Source organism: Actinia tenebrosa, unplaced genomic scaffold (assembly GCF_029948245.1).
Source record: "Actinia tenebrosa isolate PJP-AT-01 unplaced genomic scaffold, QUT_ActTen_1.0 PGA_scaffold9__36_contigs__length_13948895, whole genome shotgun sequence".
Lineage (NCBI taxonomy): Eukaryota > Metazoa > Cnidaria > Anthozoa > Actiniaria > Actiniidae > Actinia > Actinia tenebrosa.
In genome coordinates this window covers 13,665,421-13,689,159 of record NW_028292586.1, presented here as the reverse complement: position 1 = coordinate 13,689,159, position 23,739 = coordinate 13,665,421, and the positions used below count along the sequence as shown (strand labels likewise).

General features: G+C 37.7%; 2 protein-coding genes and 2 long non-coding RNA genes across 4 annotated transcripts; 3 read left to right on the top strand and 1 right to left on the bottom strand.

Moving 5' to 3' along the window:
* The first annotated feature begins 12 nt into the window (after positions 1 to 12).
* On the top strand, positions 13 to 18,297 carry LOC116290191 (DNA repair protein RAD50). Its single transcript, XM_031697195.2, has 43 exons — positions 13 to 68; positions 903 to 1,063; positions 1,356 to 1,439; positions 1,701 to 1,802; positions 2,192 to 2,251; positions 2,452 to 2,493; positions 2,825 to 2,898; positions 3,116 to 3,175; positions 3,248 to 3,293; positions 3,884 to 3,952; positions 4,407 to 4,496; positions 4,653 to 4,713; positions 5,182 to 5,259; positions 5,543 to 5,619; positions 5,720 to 5,821; positions 6,219 to 6,288; positions 6,371 to 6,471; positions 6,612 to 6,716; positions 6,837 to 6,938; positions 7,346 to 7,557; positions 7,806 to 7,988; positions 8,153 to 8,278; positions 8,389 to 8,533; positions 8,627 to 8,740; positions 9,033 to 9,128; positions 9,200 to 9,347; positions 9,449 to 9,506; positions 9,923 to 10,028; positions 10,116 to 10,211; positions 10,300 to 10,329; positions 10,415 to 10,495; positions 10,874 to 10,932; positions 14,450 to 14,597; positions 14,941 to 15,071; positions 15,547 to 15,592; positions 15,763 to 15,888; positions 16,231 to 16,283; positions 16,363 to 16,448; positions 16,683 to 16,762; positions 16,905 to 16,967; positions 17,221 to 17,354; positions 17,418 to 17,546; positions 17,713 to 18,297. Exons 2-43 carry the CDS (start codon positions 941 to 943, stop codon positions 17,777 to 17,779), a joined length of 3,963 nt encoding a protein of 1,320 aa, XP_031553055.2. The 5' UTR covers positions 13 to 68; positions 903 to 940; the 3' UTR covers positions 17,780 to 18,297.
* On the top strand, positions 11,707 to 13,425 carry LOC148904898 (uncharacterized). The gene has a single exon (XM_089024871.1). It carries the CDS (start codon positions 12,237 to 12,239, stop codon positions 13,134 to 13,136), a length of 900 nt encoding a protein of 299 aa, XP_088880997.1. The 5' UTR covers positions 11,707 to 12,236; the 3' UTR covers positions 13,137 to 13,425.
* Positions 18,298 to 18,715: 418 nt separating the features above from the next.
* On the top strand, positions 18,716 to 22,497 carry LOC116290205 (uncharacterized). Its single transcript, XR_004196416.2, has 3 exons — positions 18,716 to 18,847; positions 19,397 to 19,466; positions 22,083 to 22,497. It is a non-coding gene; the product is annotated as an uncharacterized LOC116290205 (long non-coding RNA).
* Positions 22,369 to 23,736, bottom strand: LOC116290206 (uncharacterized). Its single transcript, XR_004196417.2, has 2 exons — positions 23,305 to 23,736; positions 22,369 to 22,962 (listed from the first exon to the last, which is right to left on the bottom strand). It is a non-coding gene; the product is annotated as an uncharacterized LOC116290206 (long non-coding RNA).
* Between the last annotated feature and the right edge of the window lie 3 nt (positions 23,737 to 23,739).

The following is a 23,739-nucleotide window of genomic DNA, read 5'->3' as shown; positions in this document are numbered from 1 at the left end:
GCTTCCTGTGGTGTTTATTAAGCGCGGGAAGAAACAAGATGTCTTCATTCTGAGCCATATCTCGCCAGGTATGCAACATAACATTGTGTTTACTATATTCATACGCGGTCGTAAGGCTGTAATTATTTTACTTATCTATAGATTATTCACGTTTCTTTGGTTTTCTTGTCCCGTAGTGCATTTGTAGCTCTAATTTTGAGCGGAAATGAATTTTAAAATGGACGCTAAGACATCCCAGGGGACATTCATACATAGCTTACATCTGGATTGTAGCGTACAACTTTACTTAGGATTTATGGGAAGTTAAGTTGTCTAGATTTGTGCTTATGTTCTTTTCTTTTAATAAAACGTTTTCTGGTATTTAATGTGAATGATGCAAGGTTTTAGTACATGTCATAAAGCTAGTGAGGAATTTCCAGGAAATTCCCCCACCCACCCCTCCCTACTAAAGTCTCATGTGGAATGTTTGGGAATATTTTGATTCTAACAGAAGATGTGATAATCAATGTCTAAAGGCAAACTAAAGAGTGAAGCAATTTATAAACCATTATTGTAAATAAACACATCCCTTTGCCTGAAATTGCCTGCCATGATATAGCTAATACTTTAAAATATTACAGTCATTACATGTAGGTATCAAGCTTCAATATTATCCAAAATCTAAGATTTTAATTAATTTTGATGAATGATTAATATAGCTATACTGTGTTACATATAAACAGCTTGATAATTTCAGACAATGTGTAATTCCGTTGAGTATCATTCCTTTGTTTACCATTAACGCTTTGATATAGTAGTATGAATGAGACCCCAAAAAAAGATCTTATTTATATAGGATGAAACATGCTCATGGCCAAGAAATGGGAAAGCATATTATGCGTATTGTACTTTTGTTATTTTAGGTATCTTTTTCTGCTGTATATTAACTATATTGTCCAGTATGTCATCCATTGAGAAATTAAAGATTCAAGGCATTAGGAGCTACTCCCAGAATGAACCTGCTGCTATAGAATTCTTTAAACCCTTAACATTGATTGTTGGTTCCAATGGAGCAGGAAAGACTGTAAGTTACTCTCATTTATTATTATGACAATGACAACAACGATAGTTCATTTTTTTATGAGTGGGTAACTATATGGTAAATTCGTAGTTATACTGTAGCCATATGGTGTATCTTATTACAGCAGTAACAACAGTATGTGTTGTGGTTGAATGAGTTAATGGAAGACAATGGGGAGCCATTTTGTTTTTACAGTATGTCATATTGTGTATGCATGTGCAGTAATCAGTACTGTATGCTTCCAAGCCATGCAAACATAAACAATTTAATAATAGTCATTTTATTCTTTTTATAGTCCATCATTGAATGCCTGAAATATGTGACAACAGGTGATTTGCCGCCAGGAAGTAAGAACTCCTACTTTGTCCATGATCCAAAGGTAAAGTATGGGTTTGGCATATTCAATTAATAATAGACTAGATTACATATTATTATGAGAAGTTAATGCATTTATAAAGTGTGGCAAAGCAGTAGTGCACACACTACTCTTTCCTCTCATCTCTGAGAGCTTAAGGTTCTATTCCTGGACCCAGTATCATAATCACATGTGAGTATAATCACATACAATTGACTACAAGGTACAGCTTGGTACAGTCTTATGATATAGTTGAATCTATTACTATTATACATTGAATTCCAGGTTGCAGGGGAGCAAGAGATTAAAGGGCAAGTAAAGCTGATGTTTAAAGACATCACTGGTAAAACTGTTGTAGTTACAAGAGCTTTGATATCTCGACAAAAGGTTAGCAGTTATAATCGTGAAGAAATAGAAAATGTATGTGTGTGTTGTGTGCAGTTTTAAACAATGAAGAGATTGACAGAACACAAGAGAAGTGTTAGGAGAAGGATGATCAATAGTGGAATGCTTCTCAACACTCTCGAGCATTCTGGCATTCTGCCAAAGCCCAAGTATTTAAGTAAATAAAATACAAATTAGAATAACCATTGTTTTGGAAACAAAGGATGCAATAGAAAGAGCGAGCTTGTGCTGTGTGCTTTTATAAATCATGTGCTCTATGAATGTAATTTATACCTTTCTTCAAACACGTGTAGTTGATCAACAATATTGTGACATTTTATTCATCATTTGGCAATGGCCACTTGGTGTAATCCATATGTTTATTGCTTTAGGGTAAAAAACTTGAAACCAGAAGTCTAGAGAGTGTCATCAAAAAAGATATACATGGAGAGGTAATTTAACTAGTAAATGGGCATCTGTCCTGATAATTGGAATCCACTTTGTTAAGGTGAACCTTCTGCAGCCTAAAACAAAGGGGGTTCTTTCCAATGAATTTTTCTCTTCAAAACATGTCGATGGCTAAAATGAAAAAAACCGTAGATAAAGCACCCTTTATTACACTACTTGGTAACATAACCTTTTTCATTTCTAGAGACGAAGCTTGAGTTCCAAATGTGCTGAAGTGAATCATGAAGTAAGAAGGAAAATGATAAACAATAAAATAAGATAATAAAACATTTTTCTGTGCTCAGTTCAGTGATGCAGCACACAGGAAGTGATGAACGATGTCAGTCTTGATTATGATTTCTTTATTTTTTCTTAAGTGCTGTTTATGGAGAAACCTGTTAATTGTTTTAGTATGAATCAAAAAAAATGTATTGTTTCTTATGCTGGTAGTACTTTATTTGTGAAGGCTGTGCTCTGTTCACTAATACCGCACAGTACTTGACCAATCAGAGCATTATAAAGTGAGGTGTCTATAAATTTAATAATAAAATTAATTTGATGTTTAATAACTTCTTCAGATGATTTCTATGCTTGGAGTCTCTAAAGCTGTGCTGGAGAATGTTATATTCTGTCACCAAGAAGATTCTAATTGGTATGTCGTAAGAATACATTAACGGCCCACATGCGTTCTCTCATCCTACCTTACAATATTACATCTCTTATCCTACCTTACAATTATTATATTTAATCCATCTTGTGTACCGTTTCCCTACAGCTCCTTCTTTCATTGAATTGCAGATTATCTGGGAAATCAGAATTACATTATTTTTCCCCTGAAATATTAACAGAATTTTGCCTATTCTTCCCAGGCCTCTTAGTGAAGGAAAAGCCTTGAAGCAAAAGTTTGATGAAATCTTTGCTGCAACAAGGCAAGTTGCTAGATAAATAAACCTTGTAACTTGATGTAAACATGAGTTGATTAATATTTTGCATGTTGACAGATACATTAAAGCCCTTGAAGCCATACGCAAGCTGAGACTTGAACAAGTAATGTATATATAATAATATGAGGATAGTGATTTGTAGAGGGACTAAGTCTACGTTTTGACTGCAAACTGCTATAAATGTTCAACAAGTGATGTTGTACACTGGATAGTTTGTCTGTTATATACCACTGTTGTGATCATCTATGTTGTGATTGGTTGGTCAGTTTGTGCTGTGATTGGTTGTTGCATCTCTGAAGGTTTTTTTTACACTTGCCTCTCCCCTCTGGGGCTTGGTTCCTTACTCAGCATCACATGTGAGCAGAGTTTGTTAGGCTCTTCCCTTGATTCAAGTTTTTTTCTATGCATTCAAGTTTTCCTCCTTCTGCAAAAACTAATAGTAACCAGCTAAATTCCAGTACGATCTGTGAGTTAGCTGTATCCTGACTTACATATAGATCAGCCCAGAGGTTGTTTCAAGTTCAATCTTTGAGTTAGCTATGCCCTGATGTAGATAAGCCCAAAGGGTGTTTCAGGGTTTGATAAAATTTGAAGAGGATTTTTGATATGTTAATGGTAAATGCTATTATGGAACCCTAGTGATGATGATCCTATGATCCAATGGGTAAATAATTACGTCTTTTTTACTTTCAGGGTAGAACTGTAACCAAGTGTGAAACAGAACTAAAATACCTGAAGGAAAACAAAGATAAGGCACAAGAGGTAAGTTATCATGGATACAATGTAGATATCAGTGAACTGGAAATCAAGGGCAGCACAATGGTAGTACTATTATAAGAATTAGGAAATATTTTTCCATGTCCCACTCAATGTAAATATTTATCAATGTGCAGTTCAATAAATTATCCCCCTATCCCGGATCCACACAGAGAAATTTGGAAGTTTCCGAGGGGTAGGGGGACCATAAAAAAGGGGGGGTGGGGTGGGGGGGGGGGGGGGGCAGATAGATAATTATTTGCTGGAACTACACAATAAGAGGACTGATTTAAATTACTGGATTTCTGTTAATAGTTATAAAAGACTGCAACAAGATCCCCACTCTTGTGTCCATCATGTTGTTTATTCCATTTTGATTGAAAGGACATGTACGTTGTTCTATTTGCACAGTCAGCACCAAACCTTTAGACTAGTCTCCTTGTGTTTGTTTATCATGTAGATTGCTGAGCAGTTGGAAAAATCTCAAGGGAAAATAGAAGCCACTAGAGATTCTATTGTTAAGATATCAAGAAACTTAGAGCCGGTGGAGGTACTTTACAATAATATTATTATTTACGATATAAAAATGAATTATAAAGAAATACTGTGTAACATCCAAAAATGGCCTTATATTATATAATTCCTGAGTAATAGAGAGCCCAAACCAGGGCTTATTAATCTGACTAATACATTTTTCCTTGTGTAGATAAGATTGACAGAGATTGAACAAATTGCAGTGGAAGTTAGTCAGCTGCAAAAAGAAAAAGGCAAGCTTTTCCTGATTTCCACACTTTAGAGTTAATCACATGTGGTTAAGTAAAGTGCGATAAGTATGAACTGTACTATATTAGTATGTTATGGGTGGTTTAATGGTAGTGCCTCAGGTTCTATTACTGGACTAAGATCATGTTCACACTTGGTTCCTGAGTATGGTGCTTATTCCAGAGTAAAATTCTTACTGGGCATTAACACAGCTAATTTTAAAGTACCAATGCCCTAGTCCAAAGCAAAGACCTTGTAATCAGACACCTAGTGTGCAAGCACCATGAGTGTGATGACCACACTCTAGGTAACAGATATGAGCAAAGGTTGTTGCTTACCCCTAATCCTAACTCTAACTCATCAGGCTCACCAGTTTTCCTCCACAAAACCCAACACGCTAAATCTTTTTTTGTCATCTCTCATGTTATGTTCACTTTTCCACTATTAAAAGTAATTATGTACCTATGTAACAGAGCTGTTGATGGCAAAGAAGGAACAGTTGGCAGATATGGAGCAAGATCTTTTACAAAACATTACAGATGTCTTTACAGGTACTGTATGTACTCTTTGTTGACAAACCCTATACAGCCAATCATTGTCAAGTTTCATTAGTTAGTCTTTACTATTGTCATAAATTACTGGCAGTAAATTATGCTTAATCTTAAACAAGTGGTCAGCTTTCCATAGTTTGATGCTCAACAGATCATAATCACTTACTGATTTCTCAGTGGGAGGGGAGGGGCACCCAACATTCTCTTACCCAGTGTTACTCCCTTGAGAATTAATGTCAGTCAAAGATATTTATCTGCAAATGATCTGTTGCTTTGTACAAAGGTTCTACAGAAGAGCTACAAGGGATTTACCAGGATTTTCAGAACAAAATCAAAGAAAAGAATGAGCTTCTAAAACAGGTATTTTTTGTGATGGTGTTTTTTTTTCAATGTTTTTTAACCATTGTTTATCTTAATAAATCATACTTACAATACGTTTTGTTGTGATCTATGCTTGCAGAAAGAGAATGAGCATCAACATCTTGTTGCTAAGCAGCAAGAGTTATCCAATCAAAAGAGTTCCATATTGCAAGAGCAGGGAAAACTGGAGCAACAAGCACAAGTAAGAAACAAAAACCTGCATTGATCTTTGAATCTGAGTACAAGACAATCAACCAGTGTCGCAAAATATCAACCACTATCCACCAACCAATCATCACCTTACAAACAACCATCACCCACCCACCCACCCACCAACCATCACCCACCAACCATCATCTTACGAACAACCATCACCCACCCACCCACTAACCATCACCCACCAACCATCACCCACCAACCATCTCCCACCATCAACCAACAACCATCACCCACCAACCACCAACCACCATCACAGATCATCCTAAACATCCTATATTTATCCATCAGCTGTGAATACCTGGCACTTACAATATAAATGATTGTCTAGTCTCAAGATTGATTCTGCATTATAATCATTCTTTCTTCATTGTTTACTGCAGAGACACCAAACTAACCTAGGGGACAGAGATCGCATGGTTTCGACACTTGCAAATTATTATGAAATTCAAGGTGATTTAAGTTATTTAACTGGACTTGAATTGTAGGGCTTTTAAGTTTGATTGTTGACAGAGGTTATAACTTGTACTGTTAGGTTACAGCAAGGCACCTTTTACAGAAGCACAAGTGGACAGATTTATTGAAGATATTAAAAAGAATTATGCAAATATTGTGGAAGAAACTAAACAACAAAAGGTAAGCCAAAATTATTTACCCCCTTTCTGCAGCCCTCTCTCTCTCCTTCCCTCCCTCTGGGCTTCCTTCCTCCCTCCTTTCCTTCCTTCCTTCTTCTTCCATTTTTCCATTCCTTAATATTTGTTCGATACATTCACCAGGAGTTGTTTAAGAACAAGATAGAAGTGGTCCAGAAAAAGATTGATGACATCAAGAGAAGTCAAGCTGAGTATGGTGAGACAATCAGGTTGAAGAAAACGTTGATGGTAAGACTACACTCTCACATATCTTTCGGCACATCTAGTTTTAAAATTTGCCACGACAATTAGATATACTGACACCTTAAATTCAGTGATACAAAGATTTTAATATGATGTTGGCAATAGGGAGACAATCAAAGAGAACTGAAAGCCATTGGTCAGGAACTTAGTAATGTGAATGCATCTGCCAACAGACTGAAATCACTTGATGCTGAATTGCAGCATGCGGTGAGTAATAGTAACATTTTACTAATATAAATAGAAGACTGCAGTAGATTATGATAGTGAAGAATTAAAAAAAACATATGCATGTGCTGTTTACAGTTTGAAAGCATATGGGATTGGAATAACATAAGAAAAGTATCATGAGAAGCACAATGGATTGTTGTGCACTTCTTCTTTAACTCTTCTTGTGTTTTTTTACCATTTGCACAAGCAGAGCAAACAAGGTTTTCATTCCTTTTATAGAGTGCAAATTAGAAGGGCTGTTATTTGGGGTACAAATGACAAAATGGAAAGTGTGGGTGTGTACTGGGTGCTCATGCAAAGCATGCGCTCCCAATAAATCAAAAACCTTGTATGTATAACATGATCATGCTCAACCTCATCCAATAGCTGTTTGTGACTGATTGTAGATGAAAGAACTTGAAGAAGCTAATGAGCTTGGAAATGTTGATGAAATGAATGCAGAAATAGAAAAACTTCAGAATGACAAGCGTCAAGTTGATGGAGAACTGAGCAGGTTGAGAGAAGAGCAACAGACCATGCATTTCCACTCTACCACAAAAACAAAACTGGACATGCTCATTAAAGAAAAGATTGAAAAAGAAGATAATATACAAAAACTGTGAGTAGTGATTAACTTGGTTTAAATCACCTTCATGGGTGGTGTAGTTGTAGTGCACTGAACTCTGGGGTCTAGGATTCAATTCCTGGTCTTACCATAACATGTGAGTAGAGTTTGTCAGGTCTATCCCTTGATTTTGATCAGCCCAGAGGTTTTTTCTTGGTATCAATACGAACATTGCACCTGCACAGATAGTATGGTTCTGGTAAAGAAGGTTTACTGTACATTATAATGATGTTGGCTTACAGAATGAACAAGCATGATGAAGACATCAAAACTATAATTGGTGGTACAGGAACGAGTGAAAGTCTTAGTGACAAGCTGGGTCAGTACCTACGAAACAAGGGCAAGGAGCTACAAGACACCAGAAACAGAATGCAAAGAATAAAACAAGCTCAGTCTGCTAAAGAAGCCAACAAAAAGAACATTGAGTATGAAATATGATGTTTGTGATTAACATTGCAAACCTGCATGTTATCTGAAATAATGGCCATAAAATAGCTGTGTATGGTTTTAGAATGCTCTATGCTTTAACTGTTTACCTTTATCATTGATGCTAATGAGTGTTACTAATGAGTGTTACTGATGTTTTTAGAGACCAGCTGAAAAGAAAGGTTGACCAAGCTGCAACATATAAACAACAGCTGAAGGATGCTTGTGGGGAAAATGACTACAACACGATGAAAGAACAGCTGAGTGAACAGATATCGTATTTGAGAAAGTACGTACTTTATTTGTTCTATTTATGCATCTTTTACAGTACATTTCTATACTGCTACCAAGAGCTGACAAATTTGTCTATTTTGCATTTTAATCTTTTCCACCTTTTAGCGAAAAGGGTCTGTTTTCTTCAATCGAGAAAATCTACAAGAAGTACATCAAAAAGCTTCAAGAAGAAAGTGTGAAAGAAGAAGGATGTCCTCTATGTCATCGCTGCTTTGACTCCAGTAAACAGATCAAAAGTCTCATAGCTGAGGTATGTCTAAATATTCCCTGTTGTCCCAGGAGGGAAGATAGGGAACTGTATCTATTGTTATCTAATTTGTTTTGCATTGAATCTTGCACGTAGCTTAATGAGAAAGTGGTACATCTTCCTGCCAAAAGAGAGGAGAATGACATCCTTTTGGATCAAGAAGAAAGACGCTACGAAAAGATCTTAAAACTGGGCCCAATTAAAGAAAATGTGAGTTTTCTCATTCTCTTGTTTTCTATTCTTTGCCTTTATCTTTCTTTCTACTTTCTTTTCTTTCTTCATTTCCTCCCTCCCTCCCTATCTCTGTTTCTTCTATCAATCGTTTCTTTTTCCTTTCTTTCTTCCTTTCTTGTCTTCTTTTCCAGTCTCATTCCTCCCTCCATTGGTTTTCTTCTCCCATCGTTTCTTCTTACATTCATTCTCTTTCCTGCACATTACTTCTCGTTTTGACTGTTTATCATATAAAAGTTCCAATAACATTCATAATCCTATACCTTACCAGCTTGAAAAGATCGAGACATCAGAAATACAAGAAGCCAAGTCGAGACTTGCTGACATCTCCAAAGACTTGGAGAAAATGGAAGCACAGATCATGGAAGTAAGTTGATGGTGGTGACGCAAGGGCGCATTTGATCAATGAAGTATTTATGGTAACCCTGTGTTTTTCAGCTGGAGGATGTCTACAGCTTGACTGAGAGTGAGGAAATGACTGCAAGACAAATGGAACCTGATCTACGTGAAGTAGAAAACTATAAAAGAAGCTTGAAAGATCTTGACAAGAACATCTCTCTCTATCAATCCCAGCTGCAAGGGATAGGTATTTATAGCATTATGCCATACATATATACCGCATGCTTACCTTGGAAGGAAAGGGGTAGCGTTGAAATAAATCACCGATTTTCTGTTGTCTTTTTCTAGCTCCTGGCCGCACCATGCAAGCAGTAACAAATGAAATCACGGACAGACAGGATCGATCGTATGTACTCTGATCATCGAATTTACAGCAGTCTGAGTTAGCATAAAGTTTTGAGATAGATGGAAGCCAAAATGCAGGAACATAAAAGCAGCCCTAAACGTGACCAGCCTTAACATTCATATATTTTTTTTACTTGTATCAGAGAGACCCTAGACCGTCATATTGACCGCCGCAGACGAGCACTAAACGTGACCAGCCTTAACATTCATACATTGTTTTTACTTGTACAGTGTATCAGAGAGACCCTAGACCGTCATATTGACCGCCGCAGACGAGCACCAACCGTGACCAGCCTTAACATTCATACATTGTTTTTACTTGTATCAGAGAGACCCTAGACCGTCATATTGACCGCCGCAGACGAGCACTAAACGTGACTAGCCTTAACATTCATATATTGTTTTAACTTGTATCAGAGAGACCCTAGACCGTCATATTGACCGCCGCAGACGCGCACTAACCCAGCTTCAAAGACAGCTTACCACACTTACGTCCAACGTTCACGATCTCAAGTCAAAAAAGGTAACATCATACTGATCTCTTGAAGGGTCGTTTATTCTGTAAATAGACTTTGGATTGAGTAGTGACTGATTGATCATCGTTCCGCAGCTAAAACTAAATGAACAACTGCAGCGACGAACTCACCTGGAAGAACAAAAGGCAGAATTGACCTCCAAGAACGACGCGTTCGCACGAGAAATTAAGGTAAATCAGTAGAAAAACACAACCCATCTTGAAAAGAAAAATTATCGTTGGATTTCTTCATTTTTCAAAAACCTTTTTCATGTTTCAGGATGCAGAGGCCCAGTCACAACCCATTCAGGTATGTTAGAATAATGTGCCGGCATGTATTATTAGGTGCTGTGTTTTGCAATAATTCAGTAGTAATTATGGTTTTATGTTGAAAGGTGATGCTTGACGAGGAAGAGAGGAAGAAACACAATATTGTTGTGGCTAAAGAAGCGATGGAGGAAGAGAAGCGCATACTGGTAAATATGATGACAACGATTAGCGTATCCCGATATATTACCATGATCATCGTCATCATCATCAACACCATCATCATCAACAACACTATTGTCAGCATCATCATTATCATCATCACCATCATCATCATAAGCATGATCTTCACACCAATGGGCATCGCCAATCATCATTACCACAATCATCATCATCATCATCACCTTGATCGTAATCTCCATTCGTCGTCAACATCAACACATCAGCAATCGAATTTAAGTTAAAACAGGGAGCCCACGTTAACCTAATCCGGTCCCCAAGACGACTATAAAGAATACTAATCCATTCATGTATGTGTAGTATGTGTTTTATCAGAGTACTCACCTTGCCTGTGTTTATATATTTAGCTGACTGATATGAAGAATAATGGAGAAAGACTAAGTGAAAAGATATCAGAGATAAAAAGGTAAGCACTCATACGTCATCAAGGGACTGGGTTGGGTACTGATGTATTGTCCAGTTACTTTCTGAAGACTAGTAACAAGTCGCGCGTGGAATTATGGGAATTGATTTCGGGAAGAAGTTGCCCCTGTCCCACAGTTCCTTGCGGCCTCGATATTGTTTATTAGTTATTGTGTAATATGTGAAGATTGATTACAAAGTAACGTCGGTTGCTTTTCCCAATCATATTAATAATGGATGTGGGAGAAAAAAGGATCGTGAAAAAGTGATATTTAGGAATCTCGTTAAAAATTGTCACAGCCGTAAATTTGTAAAATATAGAAACACCGAGCCGGAGTGTAGGGAATGACGATGACAACGATGACATCCAATATTTCATCCTCAAATATTTCAATATTTCATTATTTGACAGTAATGTTAGAATATTTTAAAACGGCTAGAATTTTCTAGAATTTTTTTTCTCTCTCAAAAAGGAATCGTAAACCACATGATACAGCTAGACACAGGAGTGATTGATATCTTTTTTACATGTTTCCGGAATAACTGTCTCATCAATTAAAAAAACTATTTTTAACTCAAAGCCTGTTTCCACACATCAAGATTTTCTTTCATTTTAGGATTATTAACTTTTTCCAGCTTGCACGAAAACATCACTATATCTTTTGAATAAGCATAAAAGCAATAGAAACGCTGTTTGTTCACTAGAATAAGTGTTTTTTTAATTAGGAGTATAGCTAACTAACTACGGGGTGCGCACCTGGTGTACAGTTGAAGTTTATTGTCTTTGACTGAATCAAGCCGTGAGTGGAAATTAATTCGGAGGCCTTGTGAGTGCAGTATTAAGAGATACGTAACTTATTCTATCTAAACAGATTGTCAAACCTGAGCGACATGTTGTCGTTGGATGATCTGTCTTTTATACCTGCCTTTGTCTCTGTTGACTGCTTTATATTTCATATTAATTTCTTGATCAACCCTGTCAATCTATAGTATCTGTTCTCTTGTCATCTCAATCTTCATTCTTGGTCAATCATGTCCGCTTTCAGGTTCACTAGCCTTAACATTTGGTAAAGCTGCTCTTAGAAATGACAAATTAGTTCCTGTATGTCGGCAGATCAGATATTGATTTGGACAGCTTTGAATATGCGTTTTTCTGCATGCGAACCAGACTAGTATAAAGGTGGTTGTTAAAAGTAGAACAAAAATAATCGTACAAGGTAAATAACCCCCATTGATTTTGGATAGCTCTGAATTTCAGGAAAATTAGTCTAGAGAAAAACAGCCACAGACTTTTCAACAACTGTATCTATGTCGGCGCAGAGTGATTCCTGGGCCGAACCATCACCGGACCGTAGATCTCTACACCTGTATTTGTGGTCGTGGCGACTGTACAAGTATGGCCTTGGTGGATTATTCATTATCAGTAGTCTATGGGCCTTGTATGTTCTTATCAAAGGAAGGAAACAAATATTCAAGAAAGTCCACTCATTTGTTATGAACCTACTTCTTCTCTTGATGGGTTGTTTTCGCGCAGGACTTCTGTTCAAGGATCCCTACCTATCACCTCCAAAGAATACAGAATTGTTCGTATTTGAGCTTATTATCTTTGGTCTTGGATCCGCTTGTAGTGTTTCTGCCTTCACTATACTTCTCTTTATCCTCGTGGAAACAACAAACCTCAGATTCGGCGCAGCGCGCTTCAAGCAGCTGCGATACCCACTATCTGTAACATTTCTATACATTATATTCTTCATAATATCAGACATATTCGTGGTGTTATACCCTGAAGCCAAGGTAGTACTTCTTGTTTGTCAAGCTATTTATGTGCTGTGGGGAGTAGTAGTATGTCTTGGCTTTGCACTGACCACATGCAAGATTTGGCAAAACTTGAGACCATCGCGTAACCTGGCATGCTATAACAATCAGTTCAACAGCGAGGCCAAGAAGATGAAGACCTTAGTTTTTTTGTTAACTATGGCGTCTTTTACTGGTGGAGTTTCTTTCATACTAAAGATCTTGACTGTATCAAGGGATTTCAGTGTGTTTGGCGACAATAGACACGTTGAATATTGGTCATGGTATGGTCTGACATTTGGTACTCTTATAACAGAGTTGATGATAAACACACTGATATATGCCATAGCACTACGAACATGTATCAGGTCACACAACCGTGTATCTGTTATAAGCCACGGTCAGTCGCCCTAGCATTCCCGTGATTAACACACTGATATATACCATAGCACTACGAACATGTATCAGGTCACACAACCGTGTTTCTGTTATAAGCCACGGTCAGTCTCCCTAGCATTCCCGTGATTAACACACTGATATGCATTAATAAACACTTCGCTTTAGACGAGTATTGCAAGGAAGTTAATGAAATAATGTGGGCATTAATGATAAATTGTATAAATATATAACTCCTAGATTAAACCTTTCAGGCTTCACTGTGCACTTCTGTCTGAGAAATGCTGTATTAGCCATTGCAAGGCTGAGGGGAAAGCTGAGTCGAGTTGACATTGCAGTGCGCTATGGGACCGTTTAGGGAACGAAATGCAAGCATTGGAAATATCCCTAAAACACTCCCACGATGCACTGCATACTAACTCGACCCAGTCTTTTCCTCGACCTCGGAATGGCAATTTTTTTACTGTTTGCTGTTTCATTGTGTTATACGCATTCTATTCCCTTGCTAAAGGAGTGTTTTGTTTTCGTAATACCATTTCTTGCTCAGCTCATTCAATTGCAAGTCTTTTACCGCACAAGGTGAATCCAAGAGCTGCGTGACATATTCCCTTCATGATTGTTTTACACTATTTACTAAAAAAATATATTTTGACTACAATTCTAAGCTTGTTTCTTCCCCGCCTCTCAACAATTCTATTATTCCTTAGCGTTGTATTTTTGCTACGAGTAGCCAGCCTTTTGTCTTTAGTACGAATTAATCTACAGCCTCTATTCTTGCTGCCAAAGCTTGACATCCTACATCCTGTAGCGCGAAACAGAAAGAAAACTCGAATCAATTGATTGAATTATGAATTTCCCCATTATGTTTTGGTTAAGCTTTACACACGCTAAATCGTACAATTTATCGTTGCGACAAAATAAGGTTTTGGTGGACATCAATCAAAGTGTTTCCATTTTGTCGTCGGAAAACGCAAAGTTCTCAAGGTTGGGAAGCTCTTTAAGATTTATTTATTTTCTCAATCTGTAATCGTATAGAAAATCTTTCCCCTACTACTGCGCATGCTCCATGATGTCTCTTTGAAATGTTTTTGCATGCTGATCTATTCTAAACGACTAATCGCGTGCGTTCTCTGTCTAGGAGCCAGGCCCATCTTTGAGGGTCTTGTTAGCACTGTTTTCGTTTCTCTCAACACGCAATGTTTTCCCCCAATTTATTTAACTTCCTGCTCGTCAAATGACTTACTAGAAAAAGACATTCTCTTCCTTTCCCTGGTTTATGTCGACCTAAAGAGCCACAGGAACCCCAAAAGCTATTTATTATTTCTTAACAGATACACAAGTCAAGGAGGTGAATCAGCCTTGCAGGACAACCAGGAAAGACTCAAGGCTGTTGAAGACAGAGAAAAACAGATCCACCGAAAGAAACTGGGAATAACCGAGATTATCGACTCGTTCAAGGAAGACATCTCTAAACAGGAAGTGAGTAGTAGCATTCAATTGAGTACCTAACCGACCTGGGCTTAAGTGTTAGGCCATACAAAGGGTGGAAAATACCAGAACTCGGAGAAAAACCCTGGAATCAAAGGAGAGACCTAACACACTTCACTTACATGTATTACAGAGGTGAGGGCACTACTCCTACATCCACATCCTTCAATCCTCCATACCTTGAAAACACACCTTGTGCTGCAATAAGATTGTGGATCTTGTACCAGAGTCGTTTTATGATTTAGTCACATAATCCGATTCATATGTAACAAGATAGTTGCCACTCTTTCTTCCAACTTGAGACATAAAATATTACCTAATTTGCCTTCTTCAGATAAAATCGCGCGACATAGAAGACAATTTGAAACTCAAAAGCACTCAGAAGGATATTCAAAACATGGAAAATAAGATCGAAAGTGTGGAAGGAAAGCTTGATCAATATGGTGATCCACGAAGTCTGAACAGGTAGGAAAAAGCCACTCATTTACTTTCGCGATAATTTTCATGACCAGCGACGCATGCGCATGACAACTTCTAGGGTAAAATGTAAATCAGAGCAAGGTTTCGAAACACGTCCCACATGGAAAGGAGTGCCTTTGCATGGTAAGACATGAGTGACACAAGACAAATTTCGAGTATGCTGGTCATAGCAAGGGGTTAATCATCTACGGTCTAGGGGCCGACTATCCTCTCCCTTAGGCTTCGGCCGAGCTTCCTGATCAGTCTGTAAATCTTCGGATAGCGGTGTCGGGGTCGAAATCTCCGGCGTAGCCGTAAATGCTTCGCGCCTGCCATACGACGGTTCAGCACTCGATGTCTGGAAGTATGGTCCTTAAAATAGCCAATAAAATTTAAAGTAATCTTTTAAAAAAAGTTTTCCTAGCAGACGAACTAAAGTAAGTGCACATGCGTATTGTTTTCTTACAACACGTTTTTTCAGCGAAAGATCGAGACTACATCGACAACTAGATGACTTGCACAAAGAGGTAACACTTGTATAGTTCATAGAGGTTTAACTTGACAATATCATGTTGGAAGACAGTATCTCTCTTACTGAAAATATAAATTAAAAACAATTGACGTCACATGATAATGTTCTAACAGTAAGTGTCATAATACCTCATTCACTGAATGTAGCACTCCGTGTGTTTTGTAGAAATCTCATCTCGAAGGAAGACAAAAAGGCTTCGAGGATGAGATACGAAGATACCAGACTGAATTACGAAGCGACATGTATAACAACGCGGAAGAAAAGCACAGACAGAAGGTCATTGAAATGAAGGTATTACTGAATAGAGCTGTGACCTCACGGTGATTGGATGAGTAGTAACCTCGCGCGCTGTGATTGGTTGTAAAACACGTCGTCAATCCGTGCCGTGTTCTTTAAAAATTTATTGTCAAACGAACGGTTGCCCTCTACAGTTCGATCATCATAACTGAGAAATATCTGTAAGCCCAAGGGAATCCCCTCACAAGGGAATCCCCTCATATCAATCACAATAGTCCTCATTAATATTTACATTACGAGACATTACCCTGCTGGTGATGCATCATGGGATACATTGAGTAAAGAAAGCGATAGGTCATGCCCAGAATATTTCAGTAATGTTTTCATTGTATTCAGACTACTCAAATGGCTAGCGTGGATCTGGACAAATATTACAAGGCTCTTGACAGGTATGTTCACTTTACAGTACCTGCGTTACTTCTGGTCAGCAGTGCTACCTGTTGCTAATATATTCAAATATTATTGCAGAGCGATAATGAAGTATCATAGCTTGAAAATGGCTGAGATCAATAAGATTATTAAGGAATATTGGATCAACACCTACAAGGGTGGTGGTGAGTAGAGATGCACCTGTCAATATTCATCCCCATGGGTGGGGCACACCCTACGGCATTTAACAATAAGGTGAAGAGATTGAGGGCTTGTAAGGGTAGGGATAGCATGTTGACATCTTCCTCTCAGTCACAGTAACTAAGTAAGGCCGATTAATCAGCTGGCTATCATTCTAGCAGCTGCTGTCTCTCCTAGCCTAGGTTTCATCTGGATGATCTGTTATCGTTTTGTTGCAGATATTGACACTATTGAGATTCGTTCAGATGAAGAAGAAGGTAGCGGTGCATCTAAAGCAAGGCGAACATACAACTATAGGGTTAGTAAATCCTCTTACCCCATTGACTCCACAGAGGGGGGTAGTTGGTTATGATTGGGATTCCTGTGTTTAAGGATTCTTGTGGGAAATGAAGGATTTGTATCTCGTCTTTGATTGGTTGATATATTGTATGTTGATTCAGGTCGTGATGATCAAAGGAGACATCGCATTGGACATGAGGGGACGATGCAGTGCAGGACAAAAGGTATGTATGCTCTACCCTTAGATATATCACCCTTTATTCTGATGATGCCACGCCTTCTAAAGCGCTCAGTAAAGCAATATTATTTTCAATGCTTTTGTGGCTTCTGCTTGGAGTATGCCTGTCAATTTGTCGATGCGGCTGTTGTTGCTGATTTCGTTGTTGTAGTTGCTGCTGCAGTTTGTCGTGGTCTTCGTATTTTCGCTGATAATGGTACTAATACTGTTGTGGTTGTGGTGGTTATATTGTATTCCAGGTGCTTGCATCCCTGATCATCAGACTAGCATTAGCAGAGACATTCTGCTTGAACTGTGGTATATTTACCTTAGACGAGCCAACCACCAACCTTGATGAGAGTAACGTCTACAGTCTTGCTGATCAGCTTGCTACGTAAGTCCAGTAATTTCAGTTTTCCCTACAGACTAATGACACAGTTTTCAATTTTCCTTGCAGCGTGATACGCACTCGACAGGCTCAGCGTAATTTCCAGCTGGTCGTCATCACTCATGACGAGGAATTCGTCGACACTCTTGGCCGAGCAGATTTTGTTGACTATTACTACAAAATCTACAAAAATGACAGGTAAAAATGAGATGATTTTATATCCACCTCAGCCACGTTGTAAGGCTATTGTCGTTTCTTTATTCACTTGTGGATACCATAAAAACCGTACCTAGATGTTGTGCACGTGTTGGTTCCCGCGTAAGATTGTTTCTTAACAGATAGTGTTTGATGTTTTTGGTTTCAGCGGGTTTTCTAAGATCGCTAAGCAGAGTGTGGCATCCTTACAGAGAGAGGCGTCTTACGTTGAATGAATCGGTATTTCATGGATACAAATAGATGTACATTAAGTGGCCATCTTGGTCAAATTATCACTGTCACGTGGCTATCACGTTAAACACACATGCTGTCCTACCCGACAGTTCTTAACTTGTTATTGTTTTCTAGGATATTTCTCGTTTCTGATTGGTTGCGTATTTGTTAAGTCAGATAAACACCAAGTTGTAGTTTTTAGAACTAATGTCATAAACAGAGCACGAACCTATTTTTCTAGTTTTAACGAAGCTTTGAAATAGAGAATAGTGTTGCAAGATGTCGTTGATTCTTGGTTGTTGACTTATTATACCAGTCAGTATGGCTGGGTTGTACTGTTGTCGTTATATCCAGGATAAGTAGCGCTAAATACACACCTACCTCATGATCAGTCGCGAAAATAACTTGTGCAGTTTTGTTAGCTTTAATAAAATAAATTACTGGTCGTCAGTTCAAACTGAAATCCTTGTCATCTTATTGTTACATCTTTGGAATAAACGCTTTCTTGGTTGAACGTAAATGTTATTTTGTGTTGTTCCTTGACCTTTCGCATCAAATTCTCAAACGTCCTTTGAAATGAAAGTTTTGTTGTTCAAACCAAAATAAAAGATTGTATAGCTTTTAGAATTTCTATTTGCCATTCCATCCCTCTATATTTGTTATTTCATTTATTTTCATTTGCACATGAAAGTTCAATTTCGACATTTCATGTAAAATCAATGTTTGGTGGTCCAAGACAATGCGCAACCATAAGAATACAGGATTGTAAGGTTTCTTTCTTTTGCTTCTTTTCCATTGTGGTTTTTAATACGCTTTAATCAAAAGATCGAAAGAAAACCAGAAAGAAAAAGTTATTTGCGTTGATTACAATTGTTTGAAAGAAAAGCATTTTTCTCTTGTGACATGTTAACTCAGGTCGTAGAGTTTTGGCTCAGCTGGGCAGATGTTGTCAAATCGAACGGGTGTTGCGGCCATACTGAAGGTTCTTTATCGTATAAAAGTCGACTTAATATTAAACTTGGAACGAAAAACCCTAATAACTTACTGGAAAACATTAACGTGATCCCTTGGTAAGTGATTTTATTATACTAATTTCCTAGATATGAATAATCACACTGAATATCTTTGTTTCTCCATCAACAATTGTTAAATAAGAACTGAATGTCATTCTACGCATCTTGATTCAGAAAAATGAAAACACAGGTAGTGGCTGCTTTTGATTCCAGTTTCATTGCTCCTAAGGGTGCCTTGTCAATTCTGGCACACTTTAATGTGAACATTCTCTTGTATTAGTAGTCCTAGAGTAAGGACGTTTGATTGAAATCAACTGAAAATGTGAGACTTCGATTTCTGAACTAATAATGGCTTTATGCTGCGTCAGTAATGATTTGTTCGTAAAATCCTCTCGTAGGAAACCATGGTTTGCGAGAAAACATCTTAGTTCTTAGTTACAGGACCATCGTAGACTTTTTGAAGTAACTTCTGATTATACTGTTGCGCCTCTAATACAACTGAATGCAACCTGCCTAAAACGGGCACTTTAGAAGATTCTATAAATGTCCGTACTGCACAGGTTCCTAAACTACTCACCATTACTTTCTTCTGTATTTTCGCACCAGATATTGTCAAGCATGTTGAACCCTATCATACCTTTATGTGTCTTCTTGGCCTTATTCTCAACAGTCAGAGGTAGGTGTTGTTATCAGGAGTATTGATATAAGAGCAAACAAGGGCCGTACCGGCTAGCACTCTTCTTGCGTTCGTGTCATGAGCCATGGCTATAATGATCATCTCTGAGCAACGACATCACCTGATCACTATCAGCATCATCATTATCATCATCACCATGCATCAACATCATCACCATCAATAACATCATCATCACCATCATCATCACCATGCATCAACATCATCATCAACATCATCACCATCAACAACATCATCATCAACATCAACATCATCATCATCACCACCATCATCATCACCATCAACGACATCATCACCATCAACAACGTCATCACCATCAACAACATCACCATCAATAACATCGTCATCACCATCAACACATCATCATCACCATCATCATCACCATGCATCAACATCATCATCAACAACATCATCACCATCAACAACATCATCATCAACAACAACATCATCATCAACAACATCATCACCATCAACAACATCATCATCAACAACATCATCATCATCAACAACATCATCATCATCAACAACATCATCATCAACAACATCAACATCATCACCATCAACAACATCATCAACATCATCACCATCAACAACAACAACATCATCATCATCATCAACACCAACAACATCATCATCAACATCATCACCATCAACAACATCACCATCATCAACAATAACATCATCATCGACACCATCAACAACATCATCATTAACATCAACATCATCACCATAAACAACATCATCACCATCAACAACATCATCAACATCAACAACATCACCATCAACAACATCATCATCAACAACAACATCATCAACATCAACAACATCACCATCAACAACATCATCATCAACAACAACAACATCAACATCAACATCATCACCATCAACACCATCAACAACATCAACATCAACATCATCACCATCAACAACATCATCATCAACATCAACATCATCACCATCAACAACATCATCATCAACATAAACATCATCATTATCAACAACATCATCATCATCAACGTCATCAATACTACATCATCAGCAACATAAACAGCATTATTATCGTTAAATAATTTACATAGGTATTGAGACTACACACTGTACAATAATTGGAATTATTCATAATTAGTAATTGGATAAAAAATATTCCGAAGACTAAATTTGGGAATAGGAATTTTTAAAATTACATTCTTTTCAAATTGTACTGGTATTTAGTGCTATAGCAAATCAGGGCTTAGCCAGGATTCCCCCCTCCCCCCTTCTTTCCCGCCTACGCCCCTGCAGATTAATTATATTTTGCCAAACTTACAAACAAAAAATTTACACATAAATAGGAAGTTTGAAATTAGTCCAAATGACTTTTCCTCTTGTCTGGCTATTCTCCGACAGCCAAACACTATTCTATTTAGACTTTCATGTGTTACCTTGCTTTACCCCGTGTTACCCTGCGTTACTGTGCGTTACCCTGTGTTACCGTGCTTTACCCTGCGTTACTGTGCGTTACCCTGTGTTACCGTGCTTTACCCTGTGTTACCGTGCTTTACCCTGTGTTACCGTGCTTTACCCTGTGTTACCGTGGTCTATTTGGTCCATGAATATTTCGTTTTAAGGAACTATAATCAGTTGCCGTCTATAGTAAAAGCTGATTTTGATATTTTAAGAGAATTTTTCTTATTTTGGAGAACCGGAAATCGTAAGGAGATTAGATAGGACAACGGTTGATTGGATCTTATCCTCTACGGATTGGATCTTTGATCGCAAAAAAAAATCTTGTAATTTTAGGTCTTTGACAAGGTGTAAATAATCTTAATGTATAGCAAAAACATGCCCAATCTCCAGAATTTGATTTATCCTTCTAGATTCTGAATTATGAGAGATTTTTTATTTTGGAAAATCATGAATTGTGTAGGAATGGACTGGAATGGACTGGACTGGATGCCAGAGTATTGGATCTTAAATCACAAAAAAATTCTCATATTTTCAGGTTCTGAAAGGGTATAAATAATCTTAATGTATAGCAAAAACATACCCAACCATTAAAATTTGATTTATCCTTCTAGATTCTGAATTATGAGAGATTTTTTATTTTGGAAAATTTGGAACCGAGCATAGCTGGAATGGACTGGACTTCGATTACCTGGATCGTGCGGATCGCAAAAAGACTTTTTTGCCGAATTCGCAGTTTTTGTCTTATAATTTTTATCTTAATATTCATAACTAATAGTCTTATGCTGAAATTTTGCCACAAATCAAGATTTATTATTTTTATAATCGGAAAACATAGATCTTGGATCGCAAAAACTATAGGTGGTGCTTAGCGCATGGACCAATGCATCCTTAACATATCCGTGAAAGATGTTTTTGTTAATTCTAAAATTTTGCACAAAAAATTAAGACTCAAAATTGGAATAGCATCTTGAATTGCATGAAATTTTATTTATTTTTCGGGGGCAAACTACAAACGTAATTCCTCTCTCAAAATGCAATGCTTTTTATCACATCTGACCGTATATAGTCTGTCTAAATTCAGTAGTACAAGTACTTTTGATTGGACAAGTTCATTTAAACGTACATTTTCCTTTTCACTTTCATCTATTTCAGAAATCGATGCAAGACAAATCACAGAGAAAAGCAACCAGGCAAATTATTTTCTTTCCAGGCTCTCTCGTCATAAGCGTTTGTTTGGAGGCTGGCACGAGGAAGCGCGTGAAACAACTGGAGGGATAGTGCCCTGTAGGAGTTATGGGCGTGCAAGACCCCGGCCATGTAACCCTGCACCAGGCCCCTGAGTTATGTTGCCATGCTGGAATACTAGGATACTGGGACTGAGAACAGACAATGATCTTATGGGGGGATGGGTGGGGATGACAACATGACGAAAGAGACATTGAATACAAATGTTATTTTATTTTAGTACTAGTTAGATTTCGATATCATTGCAGTGTAATAGTCCCAGCATGGTTACTTGCAGCTAGAATTATGAATACAAAACACCCAACAAGATAAATTTATCTAACTGTGTTTTATCTCATCTATCATCGGTCGTTAACAATCTTTACTTACATGTGATTTTTCTACTTTACATCGTCCAATGGTATAAATTAATCTGTGTTTCTAGTGATACCATGCTCTATAGCATGAAACACGACAGACACACATCTTATGATAAAGACTTCAAAATTCTAATCAGTCATAAAGGAGGTATTCGATGGCTTACTTAACGACTATGGACTAAATCTATCCAACAAGTATCAGCAGTTAGCCGCAGTGTCCATAGTAACATCTGTTGTTACAGCATTCCCAGTCATACTCGCAACCACCAAAATCTCTACATCGCTTTAATGGCCGTTTGTAATCGTCTTCTTGTTGATCGTCAAACAAGTCAGGAACAGCTACTCTTCCACTCTCTGCACCATCCATACCAACAGCCAGTAAAACAGCAAAACACACCATGACAACGATAGCCTTCATTTTTTTTATTCTGGTGACAAACAAGTAAGTTAGTTTTAATCATCTCCTAACTAAAAAGGGTTTTTTGGCACCAAAAGTAATTAAATTTGGCGCAATTAGTGCGTGACAACTAATTTGGCGCAAATAGTATGTGACAACTAATTTGGCGCAAATAGTGCGTGACAACTAATTTGGCGCAAACAGTGGAGTCAACGGTACAACCGAATCAAAAACTGTGCGCAATTATCAATGACATTATCCAGTGAAAAAAAGATTATAAATATACTGAAAAATGGAATGCCAGAGATATTGTATACATAGCTTTAGGCACATTCTCATATATCTAATAACACTACAAGTATAGTATACTAACCGTTTGGGAATCGATGTTTTAACGGTTCTTCTAACCTTGGCTGGAGTTTTCTAAATGAAGGCTGGACGAGACAAAGTCCTATATTATACGCTTTTGTTTTGTCTTCCCGCTTACTGATTGGCTGATTTAGTCATATGGGCTGTGATTACTAGCTGGCGTGCCATGGAAGTATAATGGGTGCGGTTTAACTGTATGACCTATTGAATCCTAGTCTGTAATTATTTAAATTAGAAAAGCTGAAACGACGTTCATTTTCACCTTGCGCGGGAAAAATTCCTTCCTTGATGTCTTTTACTTGAAGGTCGAGCGGTGCGCAGCTGAGGACGACTCGGAATTAGCCCTTTTTCTTTTCCATTCTTAAATGCCTAAGATGATAGTATGATGCTCTGATTTATGCAGTTGTTAATACAAAATATATAATGTGTTTGTAATGGT

Coding starts and splice junctions, on each gene's coding strand:
- LOC116290191 (XM_031697195.2), top strand. CDS start 941: ATGTCATCCATTGAGAAATTAAAGATTCAAGGCATTAGGAGCTACTCC. Junction 2,252..2,451: donor AAAAAGATATACATGGAGAG/GTAATTTAACTA, acceptor TTTCATTTCTAG/AGACGAAGCTTGAGTTCCAA. Junction 15,072..15,546: donor GATCCACGAAGTCTGAACAG/GTAGGAAAAAGC, acceptor ACGTTTTTTCAG/CGAAAGATCGAGACTACATC.
- LOC148904898 (XM_089024871.1), top strand. CDS start 12,237: ATGTCGGCGCAGAGTGATTCCTGGGCCGAACCATCACCGGACCGTAGA.